This window comes from Canis aureus, chromosome 29 (genome assembly GCF_053574225.1).
Source record: "Canis aureus isolate CA01 chromosome 29, VMU_Caureus_v.1.0, whole genome shotgun sequence".
Taxonomy (NCBI): Eukaryota; Metazoa; Chordata; class Mammalia; order Carnivora; family Canidae; genus Canis; species Canis aureus.
The window spans coordinates 14,024,122-14,044,928 of NC_135639.1; the positions used below are offsets into that span (position 1 = coordinate 14,024,122).

Genomic DNA, 20,807 nt, shown 5'->3' on the forward strand with positions numbered 1-20,807 from the left:
GTTTGTTTGTTTTTTAAGATTTTATTTATTCATGAGAGGCACAGAGAGGCAGAGACACAGGCAGAGGGAGAAACAGGCTCCATGCAGGGAGCCCGATGTGAGACTCGATCCAGGGTCTCCAGGATCACACCCCGGGCCGAAGGCGGTGCTAAACCGCTGAGCCACCCGGGCTGCCCAGGTCTTTCTGGTTTTTGAAATCCTCAAATTGTTTGCCACTACCCCTAAGAGGGGTGGTGAAGCAGGGCTTCTATCTCAGCCTTGTCTCACACTTACAGCCTGTCTCCCCAGAGGAGGGGGTGCTGCCTGGGGAGGCGTGGCAAGGCACTTCATCAAGAGTGCCCTGGATGGCATTAGGGCCCCAAGCATCCCCCAGGGTGTTCTCTGCCCTTTGATGCTCCTCTATGATGGATGCCCAGTGGACAGTACTGGGGAGAATGGCAGTGGCCCTCTGCCCCAGCACCACAGGGTTGCTGTCTGTATTATTTTGCTCCAGAAAGATTTCATGAGATCAGTAAAGGATACATTTTTTTCACAATCTTGGGCTTAATTTGCCTGAAAATATGATAGTTTTTTTTTTTTCAGAGCTCAGAATAGGTTTTATTACTCTTGTTTGATCATTTTTTTAAAGAATGCCATCTAGATTGTTTTAGCAAACCAAAGGCCCACTGCAAGGTCTGCAATAGAAGCTCACCTGGAGCCAATGCTGGGAACAGGACAGAAGCCCTGAGTTCGAGGTTCCCTCCCGGGCCTGCAGGAACTTTTTAATCCAGATGGCCTCACCACTGTATGCCGGAGAAATTTAGAGCTGAGTGGCTCTTGCCATTCTAATCCCTAGAGAAGACATTGTTTTGCGAACATGGTGCTCCTTGCTAGATGGGGCTAGAGGGTCAAGAGTCCTTAACTGGATAACCAGCAACAAATGGATTTATAGGGCAATTCAAAGTCAGCAGCACCAGTTTAGGGACTAAAAAAAATTGGTGGGGGCTGGCGTTGTGGGATGGGGCAGCAGGGCAGCGGACAGAGCCTTTATCTGTACAATTGGGGGTTGTTCTAAACTGTTCATTGGAGTGATCATTTATTGGGTACCGGGTCTCATACTTGGTGCTTTGCCTTCATCATCACCTATTATGTGCTGGGTGTCACACCAGGTGCTGAGGTAAAACCCAAGAACCGGTCCCTGCTCTGGCTGTGAGGAATTCAAGCCAAGTGTTATTATCCCCCTCTTATGGTTGTGGAAACTGAGGCCCAGAGGGGTGAAGTGATCTGCCCCAATCGCGCACCTCGGCCACACTCTCTGATCCCCGATACCCTGTCACAGCCCCTTTCTCATCTCTTAACATTCATATTCTGGTTTTTCACCTTAAACTGTTATGAGGGTCCATGGTCCAAGGGTTGATTTGGAGCTGCATCTTAAGACAGAGTCATGGGAACTGCAAGCTCCTTAACCCCGTCTGACCTGCTTTCCTCCTCTGTACAGCAGGACGTTGAGTTGGGCCCCGTCTGGCTCCCAGGGCTTCAGGTGGCCTGTAAGAGATGCAGTCGCCCAACACAATGCATCACGGCCACTAAGAGCCCCAGCCCCTGTGGTTGCCCAGAGTTAGAGACAGGTGGCCGTGGCCTGGGCTTTGCTGGGTTCAGGTGGGCCGCCCTGTGGCTGAAGTGCCACCTTGTGGCTGAAGAGCATATTGGCTTCACCGGGGTCAGGAAATGGCTCCAGTCCCCTTTACCCGGGATCCAGATTAGGAAAACATACCCGACATTCCTTGCATCAGACACAGTTCCTTGGGATGAAATTATTTAACCGAGTGCACTGCAAGCTTCTTGGCAGACAAGTTCCTCCCCGGGACAGCACAGCCAGGAATTTGGTCGATTTATTAACCCCTTCCCCCCAAAAAAAGTGTCACCAGGGGAAGGGCTGCGTCTCCAGGGCAGGTTTTCCAGCAGGGCGCAGGCCAAGCTGCCATGCAATCAATAGACTGAGACTGGTGGAAATGGTCTGCCTTTGCGTTTCCCAATGTTGTATTTATGTAATCATTTTGGTCAAGTACTGCTACACGTTCTGTCCCTCGGCCTCCTCGTGCTGTTGCCTCCACTGACTGCAGATGACAGCCTGCTTTTTCATGCTTTCTTACCCATCATTTTCTTTCTGTCGGCCACTAGCTAAGGAACACATCCGGCGTAATCGGCAGAGTCGGACCTTTTTGGTGGAGAATGTCATAGGAGAAATCTGGTCCGAGCTGGAGGAAGGTAGCGTCCTTGAATGCCCTTTGCCCTTGCTGGATTTGTTTTGCGTGGCTGACAAAAATGCATGTTCCTGTTTGTTCCTTTTGCACTTTTGGAAAAGGTTGGTTTTAAAGACCCCTCACCCCAGGATGGCTCTTCCGGAGCTATAATTTTGCATGTTATAAAGCCGTACAGACAGACTCTTTAGAAGACAAGTAGGAATGGGAATTCCCCAGTTCCGGCGTAAGTCTTGTGTTAAACAGCAGGTCATTTTTACGGCCCTATAAACTTGGCAGGAAGTCATCCGCCTGTGTGTGCCAGGTACGCAGCGGCGTGTGACATGAATGCTTTCATCTTAAAGATTCCCTCATCTGGGTTCCCTATCATCCATGCTAATGACACTCCTGGCCAGACGTTATTGCATTCTCTTCAGTCATGAATAACTTTGCTGTGCAGCTAATTAGCAAAATCACGGTGGTAATGAGAAGTGTGCACGGGTGTTGAGTCGGGTATACCAAGTCCTCACCCTCCAGCTTGTCCCAGGAAGGGGCTGACAGGCGGTCTTATGTAAAGGATGACTGTCTTTGTACCAGGTGACAAGTATGTGGTTGTGGACAGTGGCGGTGGCACGGTGGACCTGACCGTCCATCAGATACGGTTACCGGAGGGTCACCTTAAAGAACTGTATAAAGCAACAGGTGAGTCCCTGCATGGCTGATTTTCTCATTCCTGAGCCGCTTCTCTCATGTCAGATTTCCCCTCGTACTTCCTTCCCTCGGTGCTCCCAGGGCAGGGGACTCAAGGCCCATCTACTGATAGCTACATGCCTGTGTGGAACCAGCTAGCAAAATGTAGCTAAATGTCCTTTAAAACACAAACCACCATAACTGGGGTTTTGGCATAAAACCAGTCTGTTTTAGATCCTGGCCAAGGGAATTTCTTTCTGAAAGTTCTGGAGGGATCAGATTGTCACCTGATCATATGTCGCCTTTGATTTAGCGCGATGGTTAAGCTTTCTAGGGAGGTCTCAGGACACCTGGTCTTGGATCAAAGTTGTCAAAGCAAGCAACAGGCTCTCTCTTTCAGTGGAGGGTGGGATGTTGAGTAATGAACAGATCACAGGGTCTGGGTGGGCCTACTGATTTTTCCAGACCCTGTCCTTGGATTTCTTGGGTGGGGAATACTATGATGCTCCTACATATTACACATATCCATTTTATTTAAAATGAAAGTGATGATATGGGGCCCCTGGCTGGCTCAGTCCATGCAGCATGCAACTCTCCATCTTGAGGTTGTGAGTTCAAGCCCCACGTTGGGTGTAGAGATTACTTTAAAATCTTAAAAAAAAAAAAAAAAAGAATGTAATGGATTTTAAACAGCTAGTTGACAGGTGATTCTGTAGGAGAAAGTATCTCCACCTGGGAGGAGAAGAACTGAAGGATTTTAAAGTGTTAGTAAAAATTTATAGCCACAGTCAGCTTGCTAACTGGGTCTAAGCTGAGCTACTCCATATTTCAGGGAAGAACAGCAGGTACGCTGTTCCTCAGAGTTTGGATTCAGCTTCTGGCAGTTTTTAACATGGTGGACTCCCATTTTGTTCTTGACCCAGGTGGACCCTACGGATCCTTAGGAGTAGATTATGAATTTGAAAAACTTCTGTGTAAAATATTTGGAGAGGATTTTATCGAACAATTCAAAATCAAGCGTCCTGCAGCCTGGGTTGACTTAATGATTGCATTTGAGTCTCGTAAAAGGGCAGCTGCTCCGGACCGAACTAACCCACTGAACATCACCCTGCCCTTCTCCTTCATTGACTACTACAAGAAGTTCCGTGGACACAGTGTGGAGCATGCCTTGAGGAAGAGCAAGTGAGTTGGACTCACCAGGGGCTTAGGCCATTCTAGAGGGTGGCTCATGTTGATGGGAGGGAAGAAAGGGGTGAGGACTCTGAGTTCCAATCCTATGTAAGTGCTTGGGCAAGTGACTCAACTTCTCTGTTTCTCAGTTTTTCATCTAGAAAACAAAGATGATGGTTCCACCTACCTCAAACGGTTGTCATGAGGATGAAGTGAATTCATATGTGAGGCACTTAGCACAATGCCTTGGACCTGGAAAGTACTATTTTTGTGTTAGCTTTTATTATGTGCTAATAATTATAAGCTTTATGAAAGCAGAGAATTTTGTGTGTTTTGGCCTCTGCTATATCCTCCATATCTACAATAGAATCTGGTGTGGACATAGCAGGTGCTCAGTAAATATTTGTTGAATGAATCTTGTGGGATCCTGGGTTTCCTGCTACTCTGAGTCTCTTGGCTGCAGGCAAGTGTTTGTAGTTCAGCTTGTTGCAAAATGAACATTTGGAAGCTATTTTAAACCTGAAGTACAAAATTAATAGACAAAAATCATAGGTTTCTAAAAATCTTTTTTATAGTGGAAAATTTCAAACATTTACTGGGCAAATGAATCTCATTATTCAGCTTCAACAACTGTCAGTTCCTGGCCAATCTAAATCCTCATGTACCCTTCCCCAAGCATTTTAAAGCAAATCTGATCATCATCTAATCCATAAATATAACAGTGTATCTCTAAGGGAGATAATTTGAAAATCAAAACCATGACACTTATTCCTATCACACTTAAAACAATTCTTCAGTATCCTTCAAATATACCCAGGGAACATTCAAATTTTTCCTATCGTCTTATTTTTTTTCAGTTTGCATTACTATCTAAAAGATGGCTATTCATAGCAATGCTCTGGCATGCCTCTACGTCCCACTTAACATATAGGATCACCCTCCTGTTTTTTCTTTAGTTTATTAGATGATAAAGCTGATTGTCCCATAGAGACTTCTATAGGCTGGGGTTTTCGCTCATTGCATGCCCACATAACATGTTTGGTCCCCTGGTATTTTTTATAAATTGTCAGACTGAGCTAGAGATTTGGTCAGATGCAAGTTTGAGTTTTTGGCAAACCTACTTCGTGGCGGGGGCAGGGGATAGTATTTCCCTTTGCATCACATCAGGGAGCACATGCTATTTGCTGGTTGCTTCTTTTGGGATGCTAGCTAGCCATTGTTGCCTAGGCCCACCAAGCTAATGGGTGGCCTCTTCGTCTCTCACTCCTCCTGCATCTGTTAGCTAGCATGCTTCTGGAGAGAGAAACTCTTCTCCTAAGTGGTTTGGTTGCCCACTGAAGTACAGTTCATATAGAGAAGACAGGACAAATGCTTGGTTCTTTCCTTTCATTTAAACATTTTTTGTTAAAAAACAACAACAACAAAAAAAAAATTGTGGAATTCCTAGCATTCTCCTAAGTGACAAATGCTTTTTTTCCTTTTGTGGGGATACCATTCAGACTTCATGGATTTAGGTATATTTGGTGTATTTTAAACCATGGCAGTTGTATCCTTATTGATCATCACAATGTCCCGTCTTGGCCAGGAGGAGCTTCTTCAAATTGGCTCCTGAGTCCCATTGATACGATATTGTGGTCTGACTTCTGGTTTGAGAAGATGCTCCTGGCTCATCTTGTATGCTCCCCATCCCAGACCTGCAATCGGCCAGTTCTCTAAGAAGCCGGGCTCTGGGGATCCCTGGGTGGCGCAGCGGTTTAGCGCCTGCCTTTGGCCCAGGGCGCGATCCTGGAGACCTGGGATCGAATCCCACGTCGGGCTCCCGGTGCATGGAGCCTGCCTGCTTCTCCCTCTGCCTGTGTCTCTGCCTCTCTCTCTCTCTCTCTCTCTCTGATGTGACTATCATAAATAAATAAAAATTAAAAAAAAAAAAAAAAAAAAGAAGCCGGGCTCTGTTTAGCAGGAAATAAAGGAGATAGGATATTGGGTCTTCTTGCCCTTGGAGCAGGGTCCTGGCTGGACTCTTATGAGACTCTAGGCTCATGGTCTCTCTGTCCACTGGCCTCCCATGGAGGTGCTTGCTCCCAGCTGAACCCCAAATCCTGCTCACACAGTCTGGGGCCTGTCAGCATTCCTTCTGGGGGGACTGGCTACAGCCAACCCATGGATCATCCCATACCATCCCACATTGTCCTTTGGCCGAGGCCACAGAAAGACTGCCTGGTCAGGGAGACCTGGAAGCATCTAGAAGGTGATGCTAGGAAGCAGCTGGCACATGCTTTGCTTCAAGGACAGATGCCATTTGTTTGGTCTTTGAACTTGAGAATGAGCGGGTACAGGCTGCAATAATAGTCCCTGGCATTTCCAAAGTGTTTTCACAAATGTGGTATTTAACTTCATCTTCACAACAACCCCAATGAGGGAGGTAAGACAAGTTGTATTATCTTTGATTTCCAGATAAGAGACTGGGGCTCAGAGAAATTGCAGCTCAACTTTCCCAAAAGTTCCACAGGTTCTGAGGGACAGAGACCATCCTGGGGCCGGGCACTCCTGACTCCCCATCTAGTGCTCTTTCTGTTCCATGCTGTTGCTTTGCATGTTCTGTACCTTTGACAGAGAAAGGGACATCCTAGTTGGATTAGGCCTGTCACTGTCATGGGACGGGTGCCCACAGGGCTTACGAAAAGGCACCTGAGCACACAGGCTTGTAGCCATAGGCCACAGCACAGTGGACACATCATATGAGCATTTAATGGACTCATTAATGGACTCAAATCTGACTATCACTCGACTAAAAAATGTGGACATTCAAACCAGAAAGATCCCTTTAATTCTCACCCTATATTTTGCACTAGACTTTGGCTTCTGCCATTCCAAGGGAAGGTTGGCCACAGCACAAAGCAAAGAGAAACAGAAGAGGCTGTGTCTTGGCTTTTGAGTGTCTAAGGGTCCAGGTTCTGGCAGTTGAGGATATTTCCAGGGACTTTCAAACCTTCTGTTCCCTTCGATGTGACAGCTGTTCTGCTAGCACCCATGTCTGTACACATTAGCCTGAGTATCATTCACACACTCACTACCTGTTTCTCTCCATGCCACACCCCCACAGTGTGGATTTTGTGAAGTGGTCCTCACAAGGGATGCTGAGGATGAGTCCAGATGCCATGAATGCCCTTTTTAAGCCAACCATTGACAGCATCATTGAGCATCTCCGTAAGTATCAGCCAGGGCTCAGCCACTCAGTAGGGCAGAGCCAAGAAAGGGGACCGACTTTTCTAGCATCACTAGCTGGTGCATGGGGACCCACAGTAAACTCACTGGGCACCTTTTGCAGTATCCAGGCCCCCCATCCACATCCCACCCCACACCTCCCACATCAGAACCCCTTTGAAAACTAAAGAACAGTTTTGAGAACAGCCTGCCTTTACTGATTTAACAGGACCACAGGCTTGGAGAAGGTTAGGACTATTCATTTATGCCTAACAAATTACTAGTGAAAACCATCACCATCTAGCTATAAAAATGAGTTCTACTGACCAAGAGCTTTGGTGTTCACTTCTTGCGCATATTAGTGTGCAAAACCTTCTCTTTCAAAGACCAGCTGTACAAAAATTCTGTCCAACCAGCATAGCCACATCTGCCCCCGCAGCGGGCCCAAGTGGTTTGGTCCGTGTTCCCCACGCTCTTGGGCCACCAGTCTCCCTTGGTGGTGTGGCTTTTGGTGACAGCATATTGTCCCTTACTCTTTGTTTTCAGGGGATCTGTTTCAGAAGCCCGAGGTGTCCACTGTCAAGTTCCTCTTCCTGGTGGGAGGCTTTGCGGAGGCGCCCCTCCTGCAGCAGGCAGTTCAGGCCGCCTTTGGTGACAAGTGCCGCATCATCATCCCCCAGGACGTGGGCCTCACTATCCTCAAGGGCGCGGTCCTCTTTGGCCTGGACCCCGCGGTGATCAAGGTGCGCCGATCACCGCTCACCTACGGGGTGGGCGTGCTGAACCGCTACGTGGAGGGCAAGCATCCTCCTGAGAAGCTTCTGGTGAAGGATGGGACTCGCTGGTGCACCGATGTGTTTGATAAGTTCATTTCTGCCGACCAGTCGGTGGCCCTGGGGGAGCTGGTGAAGCGTAGCTACACCCCGGCCAAGCCTTCCCAGCTGGTCATCGTCATCAACATCTACAGCTCCGAGTGCGACGACGTGAGCTTCATCACCGACCCGGGGGTGAAGAAGTGTGGCACGCTCCGCCTGGATCTCACAGGGACCAGCGGCACGGCCGTGCCCGCCCGGAGGGAGATCCAGACCCTCATGCAGTTTGGGGACACAGAGATCAAGGCCACGGCCGTCGATATAGCCACTGCGAAGAGTGTCAAGGTTGGGATTGACTTCTTAAATTACTAACCGGCCCGCCCCGCCGCCTGCCCCCTTGGACTAAGCTCACCTGCATCTGCGGACCTCCCCCCTACCCCTTGACTGTCCTTTCCCCCTTGTCCTTGACCCTCAGCATTGCTCACCTGAATTTCAGCAGGGAAGATGGGAACAACTAGGGCTAGAAATAATTAGGGATTTTCGAGGGCACACTGGAGTCAGAAAAACTGTTGGAAATTGAGGTTGAGGTTTGGGGATGAGAAAGCTGAGGATCCTGGAAGAGCAGCTAGTTTTCACAGGTACAGAGTGGTGAAACACACCCACCCGCACAAGGGAATCAGTCTGTTTCTGCAGCAGTGATTCAGCCTCATTTGCACGGATCTCCCGTTAGGTAGAACGTAGGAGGCCCTATTGCTATCTTTCTAGATTTGAAATGAGATCTTTGAGCCAAGAGGAGATTCTTCATCTATTTGAGACTTTTCTTTTTTACATTTTGTGGATGGCAGTCGACCCAGAATGCTGTCCATCTGCAGTTAATTGCTTTTCATCATCATGTGATTAAAAGCGATGATTCACGAAACTGGGAGCATTTTCAGCTGGTGGGAGAGGACTGGCCCTGCTGGGCACTATTTTAGGGTCTCATCATTTCAATTCTGAATAGGTTCAGGGAGGAGTAACCATAGCCTGAGCTAATCTACTAGGATTTGAGTGAGTGGGAGAGCTGACACCTTAGCTTTTCGGCAGCGAAAGCTTGCTTCGAGGGAAATGGATAGTCAGGCACTGCTGATTTATACCAAATCATATGCTGTGTGGCATCTTTCCCCAGATGCTAGATCCTGATTTCTGAATTCATAAATAATTCAAGCCAAGTTTAGTGGGCTTCTGCGTGAGGAAATGGGCTTGCGGTTTGCCTTGTTCACATCAGCAAGCCCAGGAGTCTGGAACAGCCCCTCACCCTGACAAGGGTACGTAACTTAACTCCCTCCTCATCCTCATCTCTCAGAGAGTTTTGGCCAGCACTCCCACATTTCAAAAAGAATACATTGGTTACACATGGATAGAGAATCTGTACGATGAAATGTTTCATTAAAATCTTCCGTTTTTAAAGCGTATCTGAAAGGAATTCATAGATCTGTACTCAATGAGTTAAGCCAGGTCTTCTCAAAGCTGATCTGTGGATCCCTCTCATCAGCACTGCCTGGGTACCTCTTAAAAACAGGTTTCTGGATGCTGTCCCTCTTAAAAATTGAAGCTGAGTCTCGGGGAGGGTGACCAGCATTTGCATTTTCAGTAGACACCACAGAGAACTGTGGCTCCGAGGGAATCTGAGAACTAACTTTAGGTTTTGTTGGAAGCTGAGGCACAGACCAGCGACCAGCGCCTGCAGTCTTCCTGTTTGGGGCTCCCTTAGGGAGAGGATTTTTCTAGCGAAGAGCCAGAGTCCCACACCCTACCCTCAGCGAGTGGGGCTGGGGCTCCACCTGGCTTGGGGACATGGCCTGTGAAGGAGACAAGTTGGAAGAAAGACACCCCGGTAAGAATGAGGTGAGGAACCAACTGGTGTGTCTGCTGGAACTCATTTCGATTTTAAAGATTTTAAATCCCTGGAGGCATGCATAATGAATGAAGGGAAGATGAGCTAAGGAGCTAACTTCAGGGCAAGCTGGATTCACAAACCCATTCCCATAGCCAGATATGCAGATTCGAAAAAGCATTTCCAGTTTCATTTGCACATGTCTTTTCACACCGCCTGCTGCAGAATTCCCTGCTCGAATGTGAAACACGAACAAACCCCTGACCCAGAGAATGCTAGAACGCTAGTCACGTTAACTTTGCCGCAGGATTGCGTGTCCAGGCACAAAGGTGTGCTTGCTAGGGTTCTGGTTCTCTTGCCTGCTCTGCTTCAAAAGCTATAAATGTTCTTGGATCTCTCTTTGGTGTTGCCAGCCATATTCTGCAAATAAGACTTCTCAACTTAGTTATAAGTAATATAATTTTATGTACATACGATATTAGAATATTGTACAGAATCTTTATTTCTACAATGTGCTGCTTTACTTGTTAAACAACAACAACAACGAAGGGAAAACGCACTTTGAATTTTGTTGATGACATTGTTGCCTTTGATTTCCCATGGCTTCATTTTTTAATTGCGCTTACTTACCTATTTGTACTGATACTAAGCTTACGGACTATGTATGCGAGGCTGAGCAAGAGTCAGAGGTGCCCAGGCTCCCCATACTCTGGAAAAAAAATGGGACAACACCTGGATCGCCAGCTTCGTCAGACCTTGCTTCACTCACATCCTTCCCAAAGGCTCACAGTTTATATTGAAGGGAGTGTAATCATGTGTCGGTTCTCCTGTCCCGTCTTTGAGAGCTGAACATCCTGGCTATTCTGTAAGCCACGTGACTGTGCAGGAAAACTCTTTGCGGCCCTGCAGGGCTGTCAGCTGCTTCTTGTGGGGGCAGAGCGGTCCCTCTGAGGGCCAAGTGTGGTCTGTCTGCAGTGTTGACAACAGGGTTCCAGGAAGGAATCGAGGGGTACGCAGATTCCAGCTGTTCCACTCGATTAAGTGTGTGAGTAATTTAGTCGGTTTTTTGTTTTGTTTTGTTTTGTTTTGCTAATGTAAGGCTTTTCCCACCTTGCACTGAGGATGTCTCCTTGCCTGTGATTTCTCTTTAGCAAATTGGCTGACTTCTGCACTGTTGGCAAACCCATGATGGAGAGGGAGTGATAACTTTACTGGACTTTCTTCTGGCCCCAGAAATGCAGCCCCAATAGCTGATTCTTAAAGGGAATCCCCCAATCCATCCCTCCTCTCTCTCCTGCCCACAGAAATATTCTAGAATGAGAACACTGGATAAATATACTCAGACACATTTTCTAATCTTAGGAAGTTTCTAAAAAGCCTGTTGTCTTGACCATTACTCAACCGTCCCTGGGATATTATTATCTGATGTTCATTGTTTTGGAGGCAGAATTGTCAGGGAGGACTGCCTTTAGAACTGCCCTGTCTTGTACACAGCAGGCGTCAATAAATGCTGAATAACAGACAAGTTACAGAAAGACAAGATAGGCAAGAGAAGGAGACACATAGGCACTTGCACAACGTGATGACTAAGACTGAGTCCAGATTGCAGAGCCTGCCCGCCCCCTAGGATGTTATTTAGATCAAGTTTAGCTTTTAGAGTCTAGGTCTGGTTAATTGCCAGGGTGGCAAAGAATCGCATGCATCAATATAAGCAGGAGTCCAAATGCATTATTAGTCGAAGATCGAACTTCACATGTAGAGATGAAGTAGCTGTAAGCTGCATATTTACGCTGGGAAATGACTAAGTGGATGACTAGTATAAAAGTCGTTGTCCGTTACGTCACACCTCTCATCCGCTTGGAACATGGAACTTTATTCTAAACTATCAGCCATTGGGGTCTTGTTCACTACAAGATAAATTCACACTCCACCGAACTTTGCAGCTGTTCACAACTTGACGAGATTGTACTCGCAAACTCTGTCTTCACAGATGTCTAATAAAGCGAAACTCTGGATCTCGTGTGGCCCAACCTTTTTTTTTTTTTTTTTTTTTTGCGGTATGAATCTGTGAATGGAATCGCGGATGCATCATTGCTGACTTCCCCCTCAGCTCCATCTCGCTCAGAGGGAGACAGACTTTTAGGTTTTTTCCTAAATGTTGCAAGCAAGCTTTTTAAAAAATGTTAACTTTCATTCCAACAAGACTGGCTCCTCTGTTTGCTGGGAACCAGGATTCCATCCGTGTTCATGAGTCCCTTTCCCCTCCAAGCTGCAGAAAGTGGCTTCTAGCCAGACAGAAGGCAGGTGAGCCGGGGTGGCCACTGACAACTCCACGGCACCCAAGTACATGCAGGTCGTTGAAAACAAAGCGGAAGGGCCCAGGACTGGTACCTTGCCCGAGTATCCTAGCAGGCAGGCCAGGCTGCCTGCTGCACCTAGAGCCTCGAGAGTGTTCCAGAGCTCGCTTTAGAAGCTTCCGGAATCTGTGGTGGAGTCCTGGGGCTCTGAGGGGGGTACAAATGGGTTCCTCCTAAGTGAGTAGTTTCACTAGCCTTCATCTGAGGCTGAACTCCCAGGAAGTCAGGTAGGTAAGGCTGGGAGATGCAGTGAAACACACCTACCGGGAAATAGTGCCCTTGGGTGATCAGCTGTTACAGGTTTTTGTAGATATAGGGCCCCACTGGGACTAGCAGCCTTGAAAGGCCCTCATTCCCTCTGCCTGGGTCACACAGTGGGCATCTTGGTTTGAATCCAGGGAGACGAAGGCTCAGGCCCCCTTTAGCTCCCAGAAAATGAGGATGATTAGAAAGGAGTAGGGCTCCACTTCCTGGCACCCTCCCCCTCTTCACTTTGGTGCACTGCCCCTCTCCAGCCCAGCCCAGGCTGCTTGCTGCCCCCCCTCCCCCCGGGCCAGCCCCTCCCACAGCCCTGACTCCCGCAGGAAGGCCTGTGGCCAGTGGCCAACCCTCCTCCCATCCAAATCCAGGCCGCCCCAGTGTGGACCCGCAGAAAAGGCAGCTTTGACCTAGATCCCCTCAGGTTGCTCTCCCCCCAGTTCCAAAACCCAGGGGGGCCCAGCTGGGGGGACCACGTGTGGAGAACAGCTGCAGAGGCCAAATATTTGTTGGGCAAATCACTGAACAGGCCCGGGGGCCCACGCTGAGCCGGGAGCAAGGGGAGGCGCCCCCACATCCACTGGGGTTCACCCAAGCGCCCTGGTCGCGGTGGGGGAGGGGCAGCGGGGCGTCCGGCCCCTCCTCGCCCCTCCCCCCGCCCCTCCCCCAGGACGGTGAGCGCACAAAGGCTGCGGAGGCTGGTGGGCTGGGAGGACTGGGAGGACTGGGAGGACTGGGAGGGCTGGGAGGGCTGGGGGACTGGAGGCCGCGCAGGTGAGGACGCGCCCCCGGGAGGGGGGGCTGTGGCCGCGCTTTCCGGCCCCTCCGGGGTCCCACCCCCAGCACACCCCCTCTCCACCTGGATTCCACCTCCTCCGGGCAGCCGCCCAGGCTGCCACCCACCGCACCCGATACAGGCCTCTCCCTAGGGCCAGGCTTTTGGGTAACGTAAGCCTGCCGTCCGGATTTAGATGTCCTCCTGCTTGCCTCCTTGAATGGGACAGCCCTCAGACGAGTTACTTAGCCTGTCTGTGCCTTATTTTTCTCTTCCATCAGTGCAGGGCTCAAATGGGAGCTAAGCCTTGGGGCGGCTGTGAGGATTTACCAAGACAGGTAGTCCCGCATCAGCTGCGTCCTAGCAAGGGTCCTGTACGTGTGTGTGTTTAAGATTCCCGTCACCCCTGAGTAAACACCACTGTGGCCCTCCCCGCCACCCCTGAGACCACCTGTCCTGGCCGCTAAGGACTTACTTTCGAGAGATGAACTGGCTTGGTAGTGTAGCATTTGGCAGCACCGACAGATGCCCAGATGCAGGCCCTGGCCCCTTTGCTGGGACCGTTAGCCATCCTGGAAGTGGGGAGGCAGCATCCACATAAACCGATGTGGTGGTGATCTCACCTCCCTGCCCTGCTCGCCCATACCAACCTTTGGGGACTTCTGAGCCCTTCCAGCCATAACTTATTCTAATTCTCTGTCGTGGGGCTGCCCTGTGTGTTGTAGGATGTTTAGCAGAATCCTTGGCCTCTGGCTCCCTAGATACCGGTAGCACCCCATCCCCCAGTCGTGACAACCAAAAATGTCTCTGGACACTGCCAGGTGTCCTGAGGGTAGTGGTAGGGGGTGGGGACACTGGTGCGACCTTTTCCTGGTGGGAAAAGAAAGGCTCTGGGGGTGCAGATGCTTCATCTCTTCCCTCTTCTGAGGTTCAGGGGCTTCACACAGGGGCTCCTGGGTCCCGCTCATTTTTACGTTCCTCACCTCCTCACAGTTGTTGACCACAGTGTGTATACAGTTCATGATTGCTGGCTGGATGCATGGAAGGTTGGGTGGCAAGTTGGGTGGATGGAGGAGTCGCAGGAGGGGAGACGCTCATGGGTGGTGATCTGCACACCTGTTATTCTAAGTTCATGTCAAAGGTGAGCAATCCTTGGTATCGGGCCATTGGTTTTATAACTGACGCCAACTATGTCTGCTGGTTCTGTGTTAAGATGGTGGTGCTGCCTCTCTGTCCCAACCCCCTGGCAGGCTCCTTCGAATCCCAAGGGCTCTAGCCCACGCATAGTGAGTTCTTGAGTCAGGGACGTTTGATAAGGTAATTTCATCCCCTCTTCCCTTCATTAACAGCAAGTGAAATCATGGAGTCTTCCAAGACCTTCATGAGACATCTGCCAATCACACCAGGCTACAGTGGTAAGTGGTGATGTGCCCTGCAGATGTGCATGACGGGAGATCCACGGTCCTGGTCACTGTCCCTGCCTTGGTCCACCGTCCGTGTCTTTCTGGCCTACTGGGCCAGTATGGCACTCTAGCTTTTTAAGACACTTGTTGAAAGCGCTCCCTTGCTGAAGATGGCTGATAACTGAGTTCTGATTAATGGAATGATGTAATAGGCCAGATCTCCCAGGACATGGCCTGGTGTGCAGGAAGCACTTCATGTCTTTTCAGCATATTTGGACCAAGATGGACACAGTGCTATGGGGATAGACACAATGAATAATAAGGCCTTGTCATTTTTCCCAAGTTGAGCTTTCTCAGGTCTTGCACTAGGGCTGTTTGTATGGTCCTATTCCTGTGTCCCCGAGAGGGAGAGTGATCAAGTGCCCTGGTTTGTCTGGAATGGCCCTGATTTTGGCACTGAAAGTCCTCAGCCCCAGGAAGCCCCTAAGTCCTTGGCAAACAGGGATAGCTGGTCACCCTACCTAAAGGTTCTCCTCCTTGGGCTTCTGGGCTACTGAGAACTTAGTCACATCTCTGTGACAAATCCAGTGGTCTTCATGGGCCCTCAGCTCTCACATAAGGTGTTCTTAGGAGAGGAGATGCATGGGGAATACTCCAAGGTTACCCAGCCTCACCCCTCCCTGGTCCTTCTGGCTGGTTAAGAGAACAGGTTCTGAGTTCTAACAAACTGAGGTTCTAACACCCTGCTTGGCCACAGTGTAGGGTACTTTCTGTGGTAAGTGAAAATGTCTATTAAAAGGGGGTATTAGTCTCTTAGGGCTGCAGTTTAAAACAACAGACATTTAAAACAACAGCCTCAGTTCTGGAGGCGAAATCCAGCTGTTGGTAGCACCCTGCCCTCTCCGGAGGCTCTAGCGGAGGGTCCTTTCTCGCCTCTTCCAGTTTCTCGTGGCAGCATGGATGCAATCTCTGCCGCTGTCTTCACACGACTGTTTGCGTGGCCTTCTGCCCTGCATCTCTGTGTCTCTTTCTCAGGTCCCCCTCTCCCTTCTCTTATAACGGAGTGCTTTCAACAAGTGTCCTAAAAAGCTAACGTACCTATACTGGCCCAGCCAGCTGGCCAGACATAGACAGTGGACCAAGTGGACCAAGGCAGAGATGGTTAGATTTGGGGTTCATCCTTAGTCAAGGATAATCTCATTTCCAAATCCTTAAAGACGTCTGCAAAGACCCTATTTTCAGGCAAGGTCACTCACATTCACGGGTCCCAAGGGTTAGGACTTGGACTTGTCTATTTGGGAGACACGGTTTCAAACCTCTCTGCAGGATAATGATAGATTTCTCCTAAAATTAGTCCTGGTCCTTAGTAAGACTCAGTGAAGGTAGCTTATATTCCTATGTGTGTGTATATATATATACAGTTACATAAAACCCAACCAGGCCAAGGTCCTGGTGGCAGGCCCCTCTGTTTCTACCATCTTCGCCCGCCGCAACACGAGGGTATCTTTTAATTGCCCCAGGGTTGAGGAGACTGGTTGGTGGGTGGAGGGCTCCAAGAACAGTCTAGTAATTAGATTCTTCCAGAAGTGGCTTCTTGCAGGGCGTGGGAGGCAGGGTTGCTGCTTTTAACTCTGCAGTCAGATTTTCTTTAGGGAGAAAGGCAAAATGTTGGGCTTCCATAATGAGCAGGAGGTATTTATTTATTTAGCCATTGAAAACCAAGTTCTTAACCAGTTTTTCCTCATTTGTTCTTTCAAAAAATAGTTTTATTGTGACAATAGTATAGTCCCTGGGATTCAGCATCTAGTTTAAATAAATACTTGTGTTTTACCCATACTAATTGTAATGATTATATGTTATTTTGTGGGAAATGGTAAAAAATTGTTCTAGGGGGTGGGCCTCACAGATAATGAATTTACCTTTTTTTGTGTAATAGGTCTCAGCTTTTAATAAGCCCGCAATTTCCCGATGGTCCGACAAAAAAGATCCCAAATTGCATTTGGGAAGTGTCAAGGAAAATAAGCTTTCTCTCTAAAAAGATGAATAATTTCAATTACTCCTCAGACTATCATTTTGGCCCATTAAATGCTTTCCCCATTTGCTGTTCAGACTGACATCAGGGGCTTTGCTATCAAAGAATATTACTGTCATCGTCTTTGTTGAAATGGGCCTTCCCTCCCCAGCTCCAAGGTCACTTTTCATGGCCTTGGGAGGGCCCAGCACCGCCGTGCAAACAACAGCCCTGCTTGTATTAATGGCCTTTGGAAAAATGCAGTGTTGTGGGCCAAGGAAGAAATGCCAAGTAGTGGGCTGAGGTTCTGGGGAGCTTCTGCAGGTTCTGACCGCCTGTAATTCGTCGGCTCTTGCAGGCTTTGTGCCCTACCTTAGCTGCCAGCAAGCCACCAGCAAGGACAGTATGTCCCACTGTCTGAAAATCTTCCAGGAGAACACACGGCGATATAAAAACCAGCTGGAGGAATTTCGCTGCTCGGTGGCCACTGCCCAGAAGCTGCAGCCCGTCTGCTCGGAGGAGACCGTCCTGCGGGCGCTGCACCAGTACCTCCGGCAGTACCACCCCCTGAGTCTGGGTACTGGCCCCCAGGAAACCAGTCCCCTCCTCCCAGGGTCCAAGTGCAGGCAGGGTGGACCTGCTGAGCCACCTCAGGGAGCACAGACTCCAGCCCCCCTCCAGGGTCCAGATCCCTGGGCGGTGTGCAGCAGGTCCCAGAGGCTTGGGTTCATGCAATGAGAAAGAAACATTTCCAGGGGGAGAGGGACACAGCCCTGGTCAGGCAAGAGGGTGCTGCAAACTGAGACCCCATCTCCCACTCCCAGCCCCTCAAGTCACCAGGAACGTCCATACCTCACCTGCTGCCATGGTCTGTGCACTTTGTGGTTGCTTTCTCTGTGCCAGGCACCATTATTTCCATTTTAGAGATGGGGTTCCTGAGTCTGCAGAGGTAGTGGCCCTTGTCTGAGGTCAGACCTCGGCTGGAACCTCAGGCATTGAATGACAACCACTAACAGCCACAACACCAATGACAAAAACAACTGATGATGTGATTCTATAATGCTAATTACAAGGATGATTTGCCCTGGACCATTTTGTTTTTGTTTGTTTTTTTAAGATTTTATTTATTTATTCAGGAGAGACACTGAGAGAGGCAGAGATATAGGCAGAGGGAGAGGCAGGCTCCCTGTGGGGAGCCCGATGAGGGACTCAGTCTAGGACCCCAGGGTCACGACCTGAGGGAAGGGTGGATGCTCAACCCCAGAGCCACCCAGTGTCCCTGTTTTTTGTTTGTTGTTTTTGTTTTTTTTTTAAGGTCTAAAGGTATAGGAAGAGAATTGTCTCTATTATTATTCCTGTAATTGTTTGGGGTGGCTAACTCACACGTTTGTTGGGCTTTAAAGTTTTCTGAGCCATAACACAGAACATCTGCCTAAGAGTTTGAGATTTAGCCCAACTCTGACTATTTGCTGTGTGACCTAGGGCACATGGCTTCCCCTCTCTGGGTTGTCGTTCCTCCATCCAGGGCAGGGAAGGATGAACTAGATGCTCCCTACCTGCGCCTTCCAGCTCTGAGGTTCTGGGACTCGGTGGCCTCATTCTATTCTGACAGCAGCTGGAGGAGGCGGGCGGGCAGGAGTCTTTCATCTCCCAAATGTGACAATGCCCCGGGTCAGCCAGCCAGAGTCATTCATGACCTGAAAGCAGATTCCTGGTGCTGTGTGTGATGTGTTTTCTTCCCACCTAGAAGCTTCTCCTGCTTCCTTTATGTAAACTGTGAAAGAGCAATGTGTGAAGCTTTTTTTTATTAGTCTGAAAGAGGAGCAGGGTCTGTTAAAGAGAAAGAGCTTGAGACTCAGACAGATGCAGGTTTGAAGCCTGGCCCTACCACTTCCTTGCCGTGTGACCTTGGCCAAGACTCTCTTAACCTCTTTAAATTTCCCCATCTTGCTCTGTAAGGTGTAGGTAATAATGGTGTCAACTTCTCACAGTTTGTGAGCGCATGAAATCAGAGGGTATTTGTAAAGTCCCTGCCAACGTGCCCAGAGCACAGAACCAATCAACCCATGGTTGCTGCTCTCAGGGCATCTAGAGGCCTGGGGTTTGCCCGGGGTAACTTGGGGTGCCGGCTAACTGGGGAGCATCACCCCCTGTGTGACTTCCCAAAGGCCTCAGGAAGCACTGTATCTTTTGACAGAACACAAATACATAAAGAAACCTCTCCAGGAGCCCCCGATCCCTGGCTGGGCTGGCTACCTCCCAAGAGCCAAGGTCACCGAATTAGGCTGCGCCACACGGTATTCTGTCATGGCCAGAAACTGCTACCAGGACTTCCTGGACCTCATGGAGCAGTCCAGGGGGGCACACCTGAAGTCATACGAGTAAGTCCAGCTTAGGGCGCAGCCATGGGAGACCAGAACCAGGACGAGAGCTGATACTGGGCCCCAGGGGGTTTGCAGACACCCCATCCCAGCTCTACGGCTGCCTTTATGGTTGATTTGTTGCACAGAAGAGGCCTTGTTTGTAGTTGCAGGCCTGTCACCGTAAGCAGCCATCCGCCCTCCCCATCCTCCCTCCCCATCCCATCCTGCATTCTCCAGAAGACTTGCCTATAGTCTGTGCTGGTTTGCAGGGAGAGGCCGGGAGTAAAAAACCAACAGGGCCTCAGTCCTAAGGCCTGAAGGCGCTGAGGATGGCGTATAGCACCACGGACGGCAACTCTTTGGCCTGTTTTCCCTTCTGTGAAAGGGAGATGTGATAATGCTTTAAGTTTAGGATAAATTGTCAGGATTAGAAAGAAACCTGCTGTGCACACACAGGACCTACATAGATTATATTTTTCTTTCTTTTTTTCTTCTTTCTTTCTATTAAAAAAAGGAGTAAGTCTATGACTTTTGTTTTTTAGAATATATGCAGATGGGTCCACACAACTTCCTTCTGCCCCTTCTCCAAAAGTTTTGCAACGTGAAGGGCTGCTGCCCAAATATCTGGATTTTTCTAACCCAGGTAAGGGAATACTCTTTCTTTCCTTCCTACTAGTTTTAAAAACGGGATGTTATGTTTGTAGTAGCCTCTCTGTTTAGCTGAGCCATCTGCCTACAGCTGGTTAGGGTGGTTTCTCTTCCAGGTGGTAGCTGTTTGGCCCATAGAAGACCCCTGACAGAGGACCCCAGACTTCTGGTGACACGTGGCTGTAGGCAGAGGTCAAATACGTCATGCAACGGGAAGATTTATTTAAAGCCACTGTCCTCAGCAAAGTATGCAAAAAGCTGACGCAGACAGCCTCCCAAGAAGAGGTGACCTCAAAGGGGGACTCAGAAGCTCACTGTTCTTTCACGAGAACCAGCCCCTCACCCACACCCAACAGGCGCTAGGGAAATTTCAAAACCTAAGAATCCTTTCAACTGCCACCTGCACCCTGTCTATTTGGCAATAGCGTGTCATTGATGATAAAGACCTTTTATTGTTGTGTGGGAATAAAGAGGATACTGCTTGCATGCTGAAGGTTTCTATGGGGGGATGTGGTTTCTACACATTATGTTGACCTTGAGAAGAGCCAAGGTGAGGCCCATCTCCTGCTTACTTTGAGGTAGTGTTGTGCACCTGGATCAGGCTTCTACTGAAGCCCTAGCCAGCCCTCTAACCAGCGGTCCCTGATGTGGTGATTCCCAACACTGGCACGGAGCCATGCCCATCGAGCCCTGGTGTTTCAGAATCCCACTTCTCAGGAGATCCCAATGGGCAGACACGAGATGTATTTGTTTCACAGGGCCACTGTAACAGTACCTCGAACTGGATGCCATAAGACAATAGAAGTTTATTCCCTCACAGTTCTGGGAGCTAGAAATCCAAATTCAGGGTGTTAATAGGACCATGCTTCCTCTGAAACCTTAGGGCGAGAATCCTTCCTTGCCTCTTTCCAGCTCCTTGGCCTTCCTTGGTGCCTAACTACAATCTCTGTCTTTATGGTCACAAGGCGTCCCTCTGTGTCTGTGTCTTCACATGGCTGTCTTCTTTTAAGGATGGCAGTCACAC

The 20,807-nt window shown here is 49.1% G+C and overlaps 2 protein-coding genes across 8 annotated transcripts in view; both read left to right on the plus strand.

Moving 5' to 3' along the window:
- The window catches only part of HSPA12A (heat shock protein family A (Hsp70) member 12A), a 160,797-nt gene extending 148,814 nt beyond the window's left edge, over positions 1-11,983 (plus strand). For all 4 annotated transcript variants that reach the window (XM_077877488.1, XM_077877489.1, XM_077877491.1 and 1 more), the window contains 5 exons: positions 2,161-2,247; positions 2,817-2,921; positions 3,833-4,091; positions 7,183-7,286; positions 7,830-11,983. In XM_077877488.1, coding sequence (XP_077733614.1) covers positions 2,161-2,247; positions 2,817-2,921; positions 3,833-4,091; positions 7,183-7,286; positions 7,830-8,467 — 1,193 coding nt within the window. In that variant the 3' untranslated portion in view covers positions 8,468-11,983. The remainder of the gene's footprint in view (positions 1-2,160; positions 2,248-2,816; positions 2,922-3,832; positions 4,092-7,182; positions 7,287-7,829) is intronic.
- A 469-nt stretch (positions 11,984-12,452) lies between these two features.
- Positions 12,453-20,269, plus strand: SPMIP5 (sperm microtubule inner protein 5). Of its 4 annotated transcripts, none has more exons than XM_077877501.1 (6): positions 12,453-12,552; positions 14,708-14,773; positions 17,131-17,349; positions 18,970-19,153; positions 19,678-19,778; positions 19,900-20,269. In XM_077877501.1, exons 2-6 carry the CDS (start codon positions 14,719-14,721, stop codon positions 20,043-20,045), a joined length of 705 nt encoding a protein of 234 aa, XP_077733627.1. In that variant the 5' UTR covers positions 12,453-12,552; positions 14,708-14,718; the 3' UTR covers positions 20,046-20,269. The 4 variants fall into 4 exon arrangements, with proteins under 4 accessions (XP_077733627.1, XP_077733629.1, XP_077733626.1 ...); XM_077877503.1 differs by lacking the exon at positions 12,453-12,552 and adding an exon at positions 13,265-13,284; XM_077877500.1 differs by lacking the exon at positions 12,453-12,552 and adding an exon at positions 13,271-13,357.
- The last annotated feature ends 538 nt before the right edge of the window (positions 20,270-20,807 follow it).